This window comes from Miniopterus schreibersii (assembly GCF_964146895.1).
Source record: "Miniopterus schreibersii genome assembly, chromosome: 7".
Lineage (NCBI taxonomy): Eukaryota > Metazoa > Chordata > Mammalia > Chiroptera > Miniopteridae > Miniopterus > Miniopterus schreibersii.
The window spans coordinates 46,200,531-46,214,717 of record NC_138108.1 but is presented as its reverse complement, the minus strand read 5'-3'; the positions used below and the strand labels follow the sequence as shown (position 1 = coordinate 46,214,717).

General features: G+C 34.3%; 1 protein-coding gene across 1 annotated transcript in view; it reads right to left on the bottom strand.

Annotated features, from left to right (window-relative positions):
* SCN1A (sodium voltage-gated channel alpha subunit 1) overlaps positions 1–14,187 on the bottom strand; it is a 101,876-nt gene continuing 87,689 nt past the window's right edge. Inside the window, exons 22-28 of the mRNA XM_081142172.1 lie at positions 13,763–14,044; positions 11,183–11,236; positions 9,549–9,690; positions 8,263–8,338; positions 7,421–7,592; positions 5,367–5,637; positions 1–3,267 (exon numbers count right to left, since the gene is read on the bottom strand). Coding sequence (XP_080998298.1) covers positions 2,090–3,267; positions 5,367–5,637; positions 7,421–7,592; positions 8,263–8,338; positions 9,549–9,690; positions 11,183–11,236; positions 13,763–14,044 — 2,175 coding nt within the window. The 3' untranslated portion in view covers positions 1–2,089. The remainder of the gene's footprint in view (positions 3,268–5,366; positions 5,638–7,420; positions 7,593–8,262; positions 8,339–9,548; positions 9,691–11,182; positions 11,237–13,762; positions 14,045–14,187) is intronic.

Below are 14,187 nucleotides of genomic sequence, written 5' to 3'. Positions count from 1 at the left end.
AAAATAGAAAATGTAATCTTTATTAGTTTTGCACATTTTTAATGTTGGTTAGCATCATTTAGGGTAATAGTAGCATTTTTTCCAGCATGCAGTTCACGAATACAGTTTATCTAAGTAGTTTTAAGAAAAAGAGGAGCCTATGGTTTGCTTCTTCTGTAAGAAACATAAAATGTCCTGATGTAATTGACTAGGTAAGTTCACTACTCTCTGTTTTTGTGGGGAGGGGGGGGGAGTGAAACCCACATCATATTTAGAGCAATCTAAAGCAGCATGACTCCAAAGAAATAAAAACATAAAAATAAGTTAGAAAAGGAGGACAAAAATGAAAAATTAAAACTGCCTTCAATCAGTGCAGACACCACCAAAAATGTAAATCAAATTTTATACCCTTTTCCAATTGCAAAGCATAATTTGGATGTGAGTTGTGAACCTATTTTGCCCTTTAAAATTATTAAATAATCTAAAACTAGCAAATGTAATAAAAAAGCAGAAATATACAACTACCCAGTCTTGTTTTCATTTCTTTTTTAGCAAATTTCTTCCATTAAAAAGTACTATGGACAGAAAGTAAGAAAAGTGATTGTGATCTCAACCTGAAGATAATGTCCTCTTCATATTTATGTACATAATGCTGAAAAATAAAGTAAAATGACTTTTTTTTTTACAGTATTTATATTTGCTTATAAAATTCTAAACACATTTTTAACAGGTTAAGCAGTGTTTTTTGTTTAAACATGTCTGTACAGTCTGGCTATACACCATATGTTATCCACTTAAAATTTAAAAATAACCAAAGGCTATTAAAGTGCTGCAAACTATTGCTTAATGACTTAAAGAAATGAAGTCTGTTGAACAATTTCCTTGACTTTACCACTGACATACGGTTTCTCATAAATGAGATTCTGAGCAGCGGGAGAAACCAGAAACAGCAGCATGGTAATAAAAACATGCATTGACAGCATTCAAACTATCTATAATGGTACAGAATACAATATATTACCTGTGTAAAGCTTGCACTCTATAGTTCTTGTGGTACATATTTGATGCAATAAATACTGTGCTTAGGTCATTATTTGTTTGCTCAAACGTGCACCACAGGGTAAAATGACTATTTACATAATAAATAGCATTTCATTAACATATACAGTGTTGACCTTGCTGAGCTGAAGATGGCTGAACAAAGTGCAGGGTTAAAGCAGAAATTTATAAAGGGTTCTTTTGGTCAATTCAGTCTTCAGGGGAGAAGCGATGCTCATTATTCAGTTTCTTAATACAATAAACAGAAACATAATATTATGATTCCAGACATTTGAAGTTTGCACCTGCTAACATTTAATGGCCAATCTCCCCACCCAAATGATATACTTGGTCTAGGGGCTGGATTTAAAAAAAACAAGATGAGCAAAGCACCTCCAAATATTGCCTAATTTCTCCTCCCAGAAACATGGATGGAACTTAAGAACTCATTGTTTTCCTTGTGACTTTTTTGTCATGCATGATCTCTAAGTGTAGCATGCCCTCATGCAAACCACGTCTTTGTTCAGATGGGAGGACGATGTGATTGCCGTTACTCCTGGTGGCATGCCTGTTAAAGAAGTCCTTTAGTCTATTTCCCAACAGAAACCCCATTTACAAAAATAGTCACATATAATAAACAACATATGGATTAAAAAAAAAAAGATGAATCCATTAACAGATTTTGTAAAAATGTGACAAATGTGGCAGTTGAAATGCAAAGAGTGGATACAACTACTACACTAAAGTGTTTCATGTTAAACAACCCAAATCATAGGTTTGCACCCCTTGGAACTGGTCCCTACATTCTGAGTAGCCAATTTGTCTCTTGTCTTCAGCAGTGTCAGCTGGTAGTGAGAACAGTAACCTCCTGTCAAGATCATCTCCCCTTTACACAGAGTCGCAGTTTTCTGACAAGGGGTCACTGTCTTAGTGTAGGCACTGACCTTAAGTAGATTTGTGTAAAAACAGTCAGTTTGGCATTGACCTCCTAAAGGAGTCCTGTTGACAAAAATACGTCACCTTCACAGGCTGTAAACAAATAGTAATCCAATTATTTTTTATCTGTTTTAGTTTATTTCCCTTTGGCTTTTTCGTCTTTGCCTTCTTGCTCGTGTTTTTCCACGATTGGCTTTGTTACCCGATCATAGGAGGGTGGACAAGCTGCTGTGGACATGGTCAGATCAGTTTTTTCTGTAATAGAATTTTCATTTATTCTGTCAATTATCATGTCTTCTTTTACTAGAAGATTAGCCCCACCTTTGATTTTATTTTTATTATACATAAATGAAGCTTGTTTTACAGTTCTCTTTAAAAGGTGGCGCCTATAAGCACGCTGAATAATAACAGCAGACACCTCCTCTTGTTTTCGTTTTAAAGTTGTAGTAATTGGCTGGTAGGAGGCCTTCGATGGATTAGAAGCCATGAATCGCTCTTCCATCTGTATTCGGAGAGCATCCATCTCTCCACTCTCCCCCAGAACCCTCTTAGTAAAAGCAAACAGGATGTCAAGACAGTGGATCCGGTCACCACTGACCATGGGCAGATCCATGGCAATGAGCTGGAGTTTGTTTGGTTGTGGCAAATTGAGAGGAGGCTCAAGAGCAGCTGCAAACTGAGATAGTTTTTCAAATTCCATGAACTGGGTCGCATCGGGATCAAACTTCTCCCAAACCTCATAGAACATCTCGAAGTCGTCCTCACTCAGGGGCTCTGCACTTTCTTCAGTGGCAACACTGAAGTTCTCCAGGATGACAGCGATGTACATGTTCACCACAACCAGAAATGATATGATGATGTAACTGACAAAAAAGAAAATGCCAACAGAAGGGTTCCCACAGTCTCCCTTAACTGGGCTTCCAGGATTAACTTTATTAGGATCACAGTCTGGAGGTCCACTATTAAGAATAGGTGCTAACAATCCATCCCAGCCAGCAGAGGTGGTAATCTGGAACAGGCAGATCATGCTGTTGCCAAAGGTTTCAAAGTTGAACATGTCATCAATTCCAACTTCCCTCTTAACATAGGCAAAGTTGGACATTCCAAAGATGGCATAGATGAACATGACCAGGAAGAGCAGGAGGCCGATGTTAAACAACGCAGGAAGGGACATCATCAGAGCAAAGAGCAGTGTGCGGATCCCCTTTGCCCCTTTGATCAGACGTAGGATTCGGCCAATCCTGGCAAGACGGATCACTCGGAAGAGGGTAGGGGACACAAAATATTTTTCTATCAGCTCAGCCAGAAACATGCCTGTGGATTAAAAAAAATAATAAGAAGAATGCCAACCAGTGATGAAATTATCTATTAAAATAATAATTTTCTGTCAAGACTCCAAGGTGAAGTTCAGAGTACTGAAATTCAGTTACATAGTCTTAAATTTGACATACATATAATATATATAATTGTATATAATATATATTATAAATAAACCATAATTTTGAGATGTGGGATTAAATTAACTCAATATTTGCTATAGACTGAATTTTTTCATCCTCAAATTCATGTTAAAGCCCTAATCCCCCAATGTGATGGTATTTGGAGATAAGGTCATTGGGAAATAATTAGTTTAGATGAGATCATGAGGGTAGGACCTTCATGGTGGATTAGTTCCCTTATAAGAAGAGACATTGGACAGCTTGCTCTCTCTCTGAAAGCCCCCCTCCTTACAGTCACATGAGGATAGAGTGAGAAGGTGGCTGTCTACAAGCCAGGAAGAGAGCTCTCATCAGAAACCCACCATGCTGGCATCTTGATTCTAGACTTTTAACCTCCAAAACTTTGAGAAAATAAATTTCTGTTGTTCAAGCCATCTGTTTTATGGTAATTGGTTATGGCAATCTAAGCCAAGACAATATTCAGTTCAATAAATATTTTACAGTACTTTTTGATCTTGAGGGGTGTTTATAGACTATTTTTATCTTACTTAAAATCCCAAGACTGAATCCAAAATAAATAATAAGTTAAAAATTCTCAATTCTGGCTGAACAGCATTGGCCAACAGTATAAGAACAAGTTTGTGTGAATACAATTATTTTTTCTGAAATTGCCAGATCACATATCCTCTTTTCAGTCCTTAACCATCTAAAAGTATCTGCAGTTTTTGATGGTATTTTTAGCTCTCCATGAAGTTAATATTTCCTAAGTTTGCTCTATAATAATCTTATATATTTATGTATATATGCTTTGGTGCATCTCTAAAAGAATCCAAGGCTGATGCTCTTTTTGATCACCTATAGCTGACATTGGTCTCTCAGCCCTCTTCTTTTAAACTTTTTTCTCCATTTGCCCATTAAATCATGAAATAATGATTGTATTCAAGAAACCAAGTGTTTTTCAGTTACACTGTCTCATTCTGTGAAGGGCAAGTAAGCGTGTGTGCGTGAGAGAGAGAGAAGAGAGAGAGAGAGGGGAAAGAGGAAAGAGAAGTGCATACAACTTTAGTGTCCTATCTACAAATGATTACACCATGGATTAGTGTAGGAATCAAAGGCTACATACAACATATGAATTGGATATAAGACCAACTCCTTCAGAGGGGAAATGACATAAAAATTTGCCCAACAGAGGTGCCCCATATTGGATTATTAAATATTGACCCAATCATATTATCTAGTTTAGGAAAGAATGAATACTTCAGTCCCACCGATGGATTTCTTTGTTTCACTGGAGCTAGAGTTGTATCTTTAATGATATGTGCTATTGCTCACGTGGCCTGTTGAACATTCTAGCCTTTGAAGTATGTAACCAATGAAATAATATGCCATGCCACCTCACTTCCCTTGTGCATTACTATTAAACCCATATCAGGGTAATCTAGAAAATCTCTACATAATATCCTTAAAAAAGTTACTGTATGCTATTGCTAACATTCTGTTCTTACTTTTATTCTCTTCTCACTCTGTGCTTTACCTTATCTTGCCACCAACTTCCACTCCTATTTATGTGCTGATGACTCTATGTCCATATCTCTGATGCAATGTATTTCCTAAATACCAGACTAAATTTCTATTCCTTTTCCCAACAGAGCCATCTAGAATATTGTATAGGCTACTCAATCTCAAGATGTCAAAACATTTTGATCTTAGTTAATAGTACATTTCTAATTCAAATGAATGAAACTTTATTATATTGACAAATAATACACCTAGTGTCTAAAATGGACAGAATAGGATACAATACTGTATATACAGCAGGAGCCACATTTTGTAAGAAAAACACACCTGGATGAAATACATTAAAATGTTCTCAGTGGTTATCTCTGAGTGGTGGAATGGCCTCTAATTTAAACTTGATTGTTCCCACTTTTACTTGTATTGAGCTGAATTTAAGAGACTTTAAATATTTCTTACCTACAATGGAGAGAATGACAACCACAAAGTCAAAAATATTCCAGCCTATGGTAAAATAATAATGGCGGAGGGAGATGAGCTTCAGAACACACTCTCCAGTGAACAGCACAATGAACACCAGGTTGATGCGTGACAAAACACTAGTTACATATTCACTTTGGTCATCTGTTTCTACCATCATTGTCACCATGTTGAGACAGATGAGAATCATGATGCTTATGTCGAAAACTTGTCTGGTTACAAAGTCAAAGACCATTCCTTGAAATTTGTTCTGTAGAGAAACAGAAATGCTTTTAGCAACAGGGGAGTTTTCTGGTGCACATTAACATCTATATAAGTATTTTCTCCATTCACTCTCTAGTATTGTACAGAATAACCACTGACCCTGAATTTTGTAAAAGATGGTTTATAATTTGTTATTTTAAATTCAGTTATCTAAATTGCTGTTTACTAATGTGTATTACACAGAATAACAATCCATTCCTTGTCAAAAGGAGTTTCTGATTAAAAAACATTACATACTAAAACTCTTCTCTCAGAGGCACAAAATGCACATGAACAAATTAGGACTATGAGACATTAAGAAATCTGCTTTATTTTGTTTTACCAAAATGTCCCATGATCAGTTGCACCATGCATCTGTTTAAAAATGTAGTATCTATCAACATTTCATTTGCCTTAGTCTCAAATAACTGTTCAAGGGAACTTGGGATTTCCAGGACACACCTATAACATTATGCATTTGAAGTTCATGTATGTCAGCACTGATGTTCTCCCACCACACAGTCTTTGCTGACATTGTCAGATACAGAATTCTGATTTAGTCTACACAGGGACAAGAATAAGGAGAAGCACTCCTTATTCTTTGAGGTAAAAAATTCACATCTCCAGCCCTGGCCAGTGTGGTTCAGTTGATTGGGAATTATCCAGTGCACCAAAAGGTTGCTGGTTTGACTCCTGGCCTGGGTTGTGGGCTCAATCCCCAGTAGGGGAAGTGCAGGAGGCAGCCGATGGATGTTCCACTCTCACATCCATGGTTCTCTTTCTCCCTTTCCCTTCCTTTCTCTCTAAAAATCAATAAATATATATATATATATATATTTTAATTCACATTCCTTGTCACTGATCTATGGTTCTGCTCCTCAGTTCTGCCACTGTCAATACTTGCAGTCCATTGTTTGGCTCATTTCCCTAGGCCACAGAGGACTCTGAGAATATTGTCTATCTTACATTTTTCCTATACACAGTTGACCCACTTCTACTTCCACTGTTAAGGCTTAACAAAGAAAGTATATAGCACTCATCATTCTCAAGAAGTCAACTGCTGGCTAGCATATTATGAATGTTCACTAGTATTTTGTTCCCCAATGTACCCCAGGAATAATTTTAACCTCACAGATCATCATCATAAATATCAATACAGTGTGGGATAAGGCACATTTCACAGCAGTTGTTTTGTTGGTTCACCATGGAAACACAAGAATGTTATTGTCATTATTAATAGTATTTATTGACTCTGACTTCTGTAGACTTCAGTAATTTCTAACTTTATAGCCATATATATGAATAATGATACTAGAATTCTTTACTCCTCCAAAATACTCAGTAACTCTAATGAAAAATAAAATGGAAGCAAGATGCTATTTCATGTAACACTTCATCAACTTGATAATCTGGCATAAACCTGCATGTATTTTAACCCCATTGAAGCTTTACTCCTTTCCCTAAGATTATTTGGTAACTACTCTTGAATTATACGATTAACTTTTTCTTTTGCCCATCAAATTCCTATGAGTCCATTTAGTTTGGATTCTAGCTGTGAAATTCTAAATCCCTTAAAATTAAGGGTGCATTTTCTGTTTCTTCTTTTTTCTTTGGTCTGTCTCTTTTTTAAACATTTTTTACTATTATCATAAAAGATATGAATTAATGATGCTTTAAAAATGGAAGAAATCTCTGCTGCTGGAAATGTTAGCTGCTCTCTCTTCTGTAGGAAAACCCATGCAAGTTTTTGTTTTTGTACATTTTTCCCCATGTCATTTGGTATTTCTTACTCCTGGTCGAGGTATAGGCTTTTGTGGCTTTTTCGATCCTAATTTTTTCATTGCATTATAGTATTTCTTCTGTTCTTCTGTCATAAAGATGTCTTGACCTCCAAAGTATAGAAAAGAAAAATCAAAACTGGTTAAAACTATGTCCCTTTGCACACAATTTTTCAATGTCAAACTTAAAATAGGAAAGGGATTAATTTAAAAAGGAAATGCAAACTTCAACCAGTTAGAATAATTATGCTTGGAATTTTAAAATTTGAAAAATTAAAAGTACATTTTAGGTACTATAATCTTATTTAGTTCTCACAATCATCCAAAATCGACTTTGTTATTTTCATTATGATTTTATGGAGGGAAAAATCCCAGAAACTGAGAGGTTAAGTATTTTACTCCAGACCATCTACTAAGTGAGTGGTAAAATTTGGTTCTGAGAAACTAAATACTTGGTTCACTACACTATACATACTGCCTTTCTGAAGCTAAAAATGATTTTTTTAAAAAAATTCAAACATAATAAAGAGTTAGAGTATATATATTGCAAGATGGTTTAGAGTACTCGTAAAAAGGCACTTTCACTCTGTCAAGAATTGGTGTAAGAGGATAGAAAGAAAACTGGACAAGTTGATAGAAGAGTTAGGGGATAAGTCGGAGATCATAAATATGGCAGGTAGGTGATAGACCAGTAGATACAGAGGATTTGGAACTCAGGCTAATAAGGGAAATAAAGTAGCCTGGTATTGACTATAAAATAATATTAGTAATAATAAAAGGGAGTGGGGCAGGAATGTTCTAATAGTGAGAGACTCATAGAATGAAAACACTCATTATAAAATAATAAAACATACTGAGCAAATGAGATGAAAGCAATACAGAAAGAAAGAGATATAACTGGCAAAAAAGCACTTGAAAACACGTTCAAACCTACCAGTAAAAGGCATAAAAATAAAATTTAACACAAATTCCATTGATCAAATATCAAATATTAAAAACAAAGGTAGTGTCTGATATCTGGGCACACCGGTACATTGTTATTGGCAGTAGGAGTGGGGATGTTATTTTGAGGAAGCAAAAACTACTTTGCTCTGGGAATTTATCTTTTTTTTCCTTTCTGGGAATTTATCTTAAGGAAATAGTTAAAACTTTTTTTTTTGCACAAAGACTTTTGACAAGGCACTATTTAAATCATTAAAGATGAGAGACAACCTAAATCATCAATATTATGGGAAATGGTTAAGTAAACTATGACAAAGTATATATGAATACAACAAAATACTTATGTAAAGTCTAAAAGAGAATTTATAATTATAGGTAAAATAATTTTGATAACAAGAATATGTATAGAGAAAGTCTGAACAGAAAACATTATGTGAATAGTGGCTACTGATGAGTAAAGATATACACATATATATATATTTTTAAAATATATCTTTATTGCTTTCAGAGAGAGGAAGGGAGAAAGAAAGAGAGAGAGAAACATCAATGATGAGAGCTGTCATTGATCGGCTGCCTCCCGCACGCCCCCGACTGGGGATTGAGCCCGCGTCGAGGCTCAACCACTGAGCCACGCCTGGCTGGGCAAAATATTTCTTTACTTTCCATATTTTCTATAATGTGCATATATATTTGGAATGATGATAATAATATAAAGAGCTGTTTAATTCAAGACTAGAACTGGCTGGTAGTTTATAATTAAATATCAGGAACAATGAAGTGGAAATATATAAAAGGAACGAATGAAGGGCTTTAGCTGGAAGATAAATTTTTAGGAGGGGAGTTGTTAGGATCAAACAACAAGTTGACTTTGGGAAAGGGGCATATGCCTGGGTTCTTTTCTAGCTCTTTTCTAATTATTCTCTTTCAAAAGATAGAAAATGTAGTCTCAGATTTTAAAAAAAGAAAGAAAACAGAAGAGAGAGAGGTTATGCAAGCCTCTGCACAAGAATATGGAACACATTCTTAGCTTTCTATAACCCGAAAGAGATGGGCAGTGGGTGGCAGATTAGAAGGAGGGATACAAAAAGAGATTTTAATATATACACCCATTTGGTTTCTGAATTAAAGTACCATTTTGTTGTGAGAACATTTCAAATAATTTTACTATCTTTGGTGGAAGAGAAAATGTTAGAAATACTTATCTTCTTTTTTTGCTGGTTGAAATTATCTATGATGACACCAATAAACAGGTTCAAGGTGAAGAAGGACCCAAAGATGATGAAAATAACAAAGTAAAGATACATGTATAAACTTTCTTCATACTTAGGCTGGAGTTCCACCTACCAAAGGAAGATATTTTGTAAAATATCACAATACATGTTGATGCTGGAAGACATTGGTGCTTTCTCATTAGAACAGAATTTTCCCTCTGGTTCAGGTACCTTTAAAAAAATCTCTAAAAGTAGCCTTTAAGAATGTCTTCATGTAAAAAATATGGTGATTAGGACACTTATGAGTCTATTTTTATCACTGTAAGTGTAACTAACATCTTAATCTTTGGAGAGTAGTATGAGAAATTTTTTAAGGTACTGAATTTTAATAATTTAAAAATTAGTGCAAAATGTTCTCTTGAGTAACTATGTATAGACTGTTTAGAGACAACCATTTGTACGTACACGAATTTATTCAGCAAAAAAGAATTTATTCATTTGGATTTTCGGCATCATACTTTCAACACTACAGCATTCACTGAACTTTTCAGATTGAGTAGACATAACTAGGTCTCCGTCTTGCAAATTCTCAACTGATAATTTAATATCTAGATTGTACTTATGATAAGTTAGCATTGAACTATCCTCTATCTCTTAGTAAAGGAGTCAATTATGGAGAGTTCTCTAATAGGTTCATGTCCTTCTAAAGACAATAGCGTTAAAGGCCAACCAAACACACAAAACAAAATAATAAGTAACCAAATGAAATAACACAACTCTAGCGGATATCAGGAAGGTATTCAATGTAAAACTAAAGTTACTTGTGGGAAGTGCATATCAAGAAACATAAAAGTGAACCCTATCAGGTCAATTTAAAGATTAGAGGGACAGAGTCTACGATGATAGATTAAACAAATTGGGCTTCCGAATAAAAAGATCAAAGCTTTTAAAGGCTCTTAATTTTACAAAGTTTGAGGAGCAGAGTTGGAATGAGCGTGGATATCAGTTCTTTTCTTGAAGCCTGAAGGAGGCTGTGGTAGGAGAAATCAAATAAAGTTGATTTTACTTCGATGACATAAACGTAAAGGAATATTTTGGCCATAGAAGTGATAACAGCATTAGTAAAGGCTTCAGTAAATTTATAGATAATAAAATCATATAAAAGAATGAATTTGAAAGGAACTGTCATAGAAATTGAAGGCTGCCTGGATGACAACATCCCTAACTTCCATACTGCTGCATCTGGGGAGTAACTACATATTTCAACTTCTGATGGTAATCACATATATTTTCACATTTGCTCCTGCACACCAAAATTATTACTGATTATATAATTACTAGATAAGAGGAAACAAAATAGAAAATATTTAATAGAAGAACATTTGTTAGTTATTAAGTATATGAATAGGCTACTTAATTTTGCCTTTCAAAATAATTAGTTTTGATTTATCTTTGTAAGACTTTTTTGATAAACTGGTATACTTGAATATTTATTTGAGTTATACTTTTTCCTTTATTTTTTAATCACTGTAGAATGATTCCATTTGGCTGCTATGCTGTGCTGAATTAATTTTAGCACCTAACCAATATTATAAACGGAGAGAATGCACAAAATACTTACATTTCTAGAATCTACTGCTGCATACATTATATCCATCCATCCCTTAAATGTGGCCTATTAAAAAAAAAATCCATGCTTTAGTTTGGCGCAAAAAGAATTGAGACCTGACTTTTAATAAATATTCTTATGTATTTTTTAAAAAGGAATATTTTCAAAAGACTTTCAAAGCAAATTTTACATGGATTTTGACCAACACAATATTTTTAGTTAGTCTGTTCATTTCTGGAACACATAATGAACAAAATGCTCATTTGCTATATCCTTCTGCTTGGTAACCAAGTCACAAATACTTCTCAGTTCTTTAGAGTTAGTGAAATCATGCAATTTAAAGTGCTATCAAAATTTGGTAGAATACTTTAAGAAAGACTTACAAATACCAACACATTTGGCAATGTCTGTAGCGGCAAACAATTACAATGATCTAATCATCTGCTGATATCTATCTGCAAAGTGATCAAAGTGACTGAAAGTTTAAAATTTCTCTTGATTTGTAACACTAAGGATTATACGGGTATACAGAAGTGAGAAAAAGTGCATATACAGTTGTGAATATATGAAAGGTAGACTTTATTCTTGTATTATGTATTAATTATTATATTATTTTTTTGTATTATAACTGTAAGCCTACTTTTGCCCACCCCTGTATATAAAGTTAGAGGTGCAACTATCCTTTTAAGAATTTTGGACATAACATCCAGAAATAATCCTATATTCCATCTTTCTCTAGAATTTTTTATGAGAGTGAATTACTATGGATAAGAAAAGTGAAAAAAAGTAGACACTTGGCATTTACAAGTTCAAGAAGGATCCTAAGTCTAATAACTAAGAAATTTGTTATTTGTCCCAGGATATGAATTTTGAGCCCCATAAGTCTGAGGGGATCGTTTGCTACCTAGTAAGTAAATCTAACAAAGTTTTCAGCATCTGTATAGCAACACACACACACACGTATTTTCATAACACTAACACTTGCTAAGTGGTAGATATCATGGGAAGAAAGGCACATAAGGGTGGGTGTGATGACAGTGAAGGGAATGTAATGACTGTTAGGTAGACAACAGAAGTTATTTGTATATCAAAGAGGGAAATGTTGAATGTGCCAATGGCTGAGGTCAATGATAGAACATGTCCATTATACACTAGGTACAGAAACAGAGGAAAGTGATTCAAGGAACCATTTCAGTGAATTACTAATCAACAGAGAGGTAATTCTGTATAAAGCCAAGTATATAGTTCAGAGTTTCTTTAGGAGCAGAATTTATTTAATGACTTTGTATAGGATCATTATCCTATATTTTCAGGTTTGTTTAGTATTCTAAGGAATTCCTTGAAATTTTTAAATTTTATTTTCTCAATTTTATGAAGTGAGAAACTTTTGTGATATTTGCAAGTGTGGTTATTAGTTAAGAGTTAGGATAAATGCTCAAGGAAATATCATGTGTCTGCTATATTTAAAGAAATCATCCTCACCAGGTTTTTTTAAATCCCTATTTTAATTGCATGAGCATTCAAAGTAAGTAAGCAGCATCCACAAGAGAAATAAGAATTCCCAGCAAGAAGGTGGGAAGATTCTGTAAAGAAATAATAGTACAGACACCTTTGAAAGAGGTGCAGGATGGTTTTGACCAGTGTAGGGTTTTTGCTTGCCTAGTCTTTTGGTTGAACAATTGAAATAATTATCTTGGTGAAAAGAAATAGATATCTGCCCTAAGAACTCTGTAGGACCACAGGGAAGAACTTATACGCTTAAAAAATTTTTTAAGTGTGGGTTCAGCAGCCAAAATAGAGCAGTATGCTTACAATGCTTTTCTAACAGTCTGGATTCTGTCTTTATCCACTGCTTTGTTGTGATGCACTTGCAGCTAAAAGCATCATCATATGAAAATATTTAAAGGGCCACTATCTTTTGTGTTTTTATAAAGTGTAAACTACTTTTCTTTTGTATAAATCAGAGACCCAGGAGTGAAAACATTACTATTAAGATAAAATAGACTTAAGTAATTATATGGAAAGGTCATTTGAGGTGAAACAACAGCTGCTTATGTTTCTTTTCTGTATCCAGGCATTACCCAGTATCACTTCCACCTTACTGTGAGAATATGATCCTAAAACCTAAGTAATATTCCCCAATCTTCAATCCCAATGATGCAGCTCAGTGGCAGTTCATTCCCACTAATTGGAGTCAATCCAATCAGGTGTATTGAGTCTATGTGCTTTAGGGGGTGGGTTGGGGTGTGATACCTCAATGAAACAAGCTTTTCAATTCCAATAGAACAAAATAATAAACTTGTTGATGTATTAATCAATTTTTTCACTTGGGAAGAGAAAGCAATATGAGAAGAAAGAGAAAAAGACATTTGGAAAGAACTGAAATACCTTGCCACTATCAACTATGTCTGTATTGCTTAAATATACGAGTTTCCACCAATTTGGGCTTATAAACTGGTACTAATAAATCAAAATTAGAAAAAATAAATAGGTCATAAACTTTCTTCTTAGTAACTAAATAATGGGTATATGTCATTACTTTATTATTCCAAACAATAAACAAATTTCAGAGAAAAAAGAGTGTTCACTTACAACTTGAAGCAAAGAGAGATACCCAAATCCTACATTATCAAAGTTTACTTTCACATTTTTCCATCGGGCAGTTTCATTTCTTTCTATTAGTTTTTGGCAATCAGAATGATTATTCACTTCGTTGATTTCAAATATGTCACCAGTTGTGGTGTTAATACAGTGGTAGAATTTGCCAGCAAACAAGTTTACGCCCATGATGCTGAAAATTAGCCAGAATATAAGACAAACCAGAAGCACATTCATGATGGATGGAATTGCTCCTAAAAGGGCATTCACAACCACCTAATACAAAAATGGAAAAAAGAAAAGTCAGAATTCTTGTTGGTTAAAAAAGATAAGACATTCCCCTACTAATCTTTAATTTTTCACTATTGAGACTATACTGGGATATTTAAAAGTAAAGTAAAAAAATCTTACAATAAAAT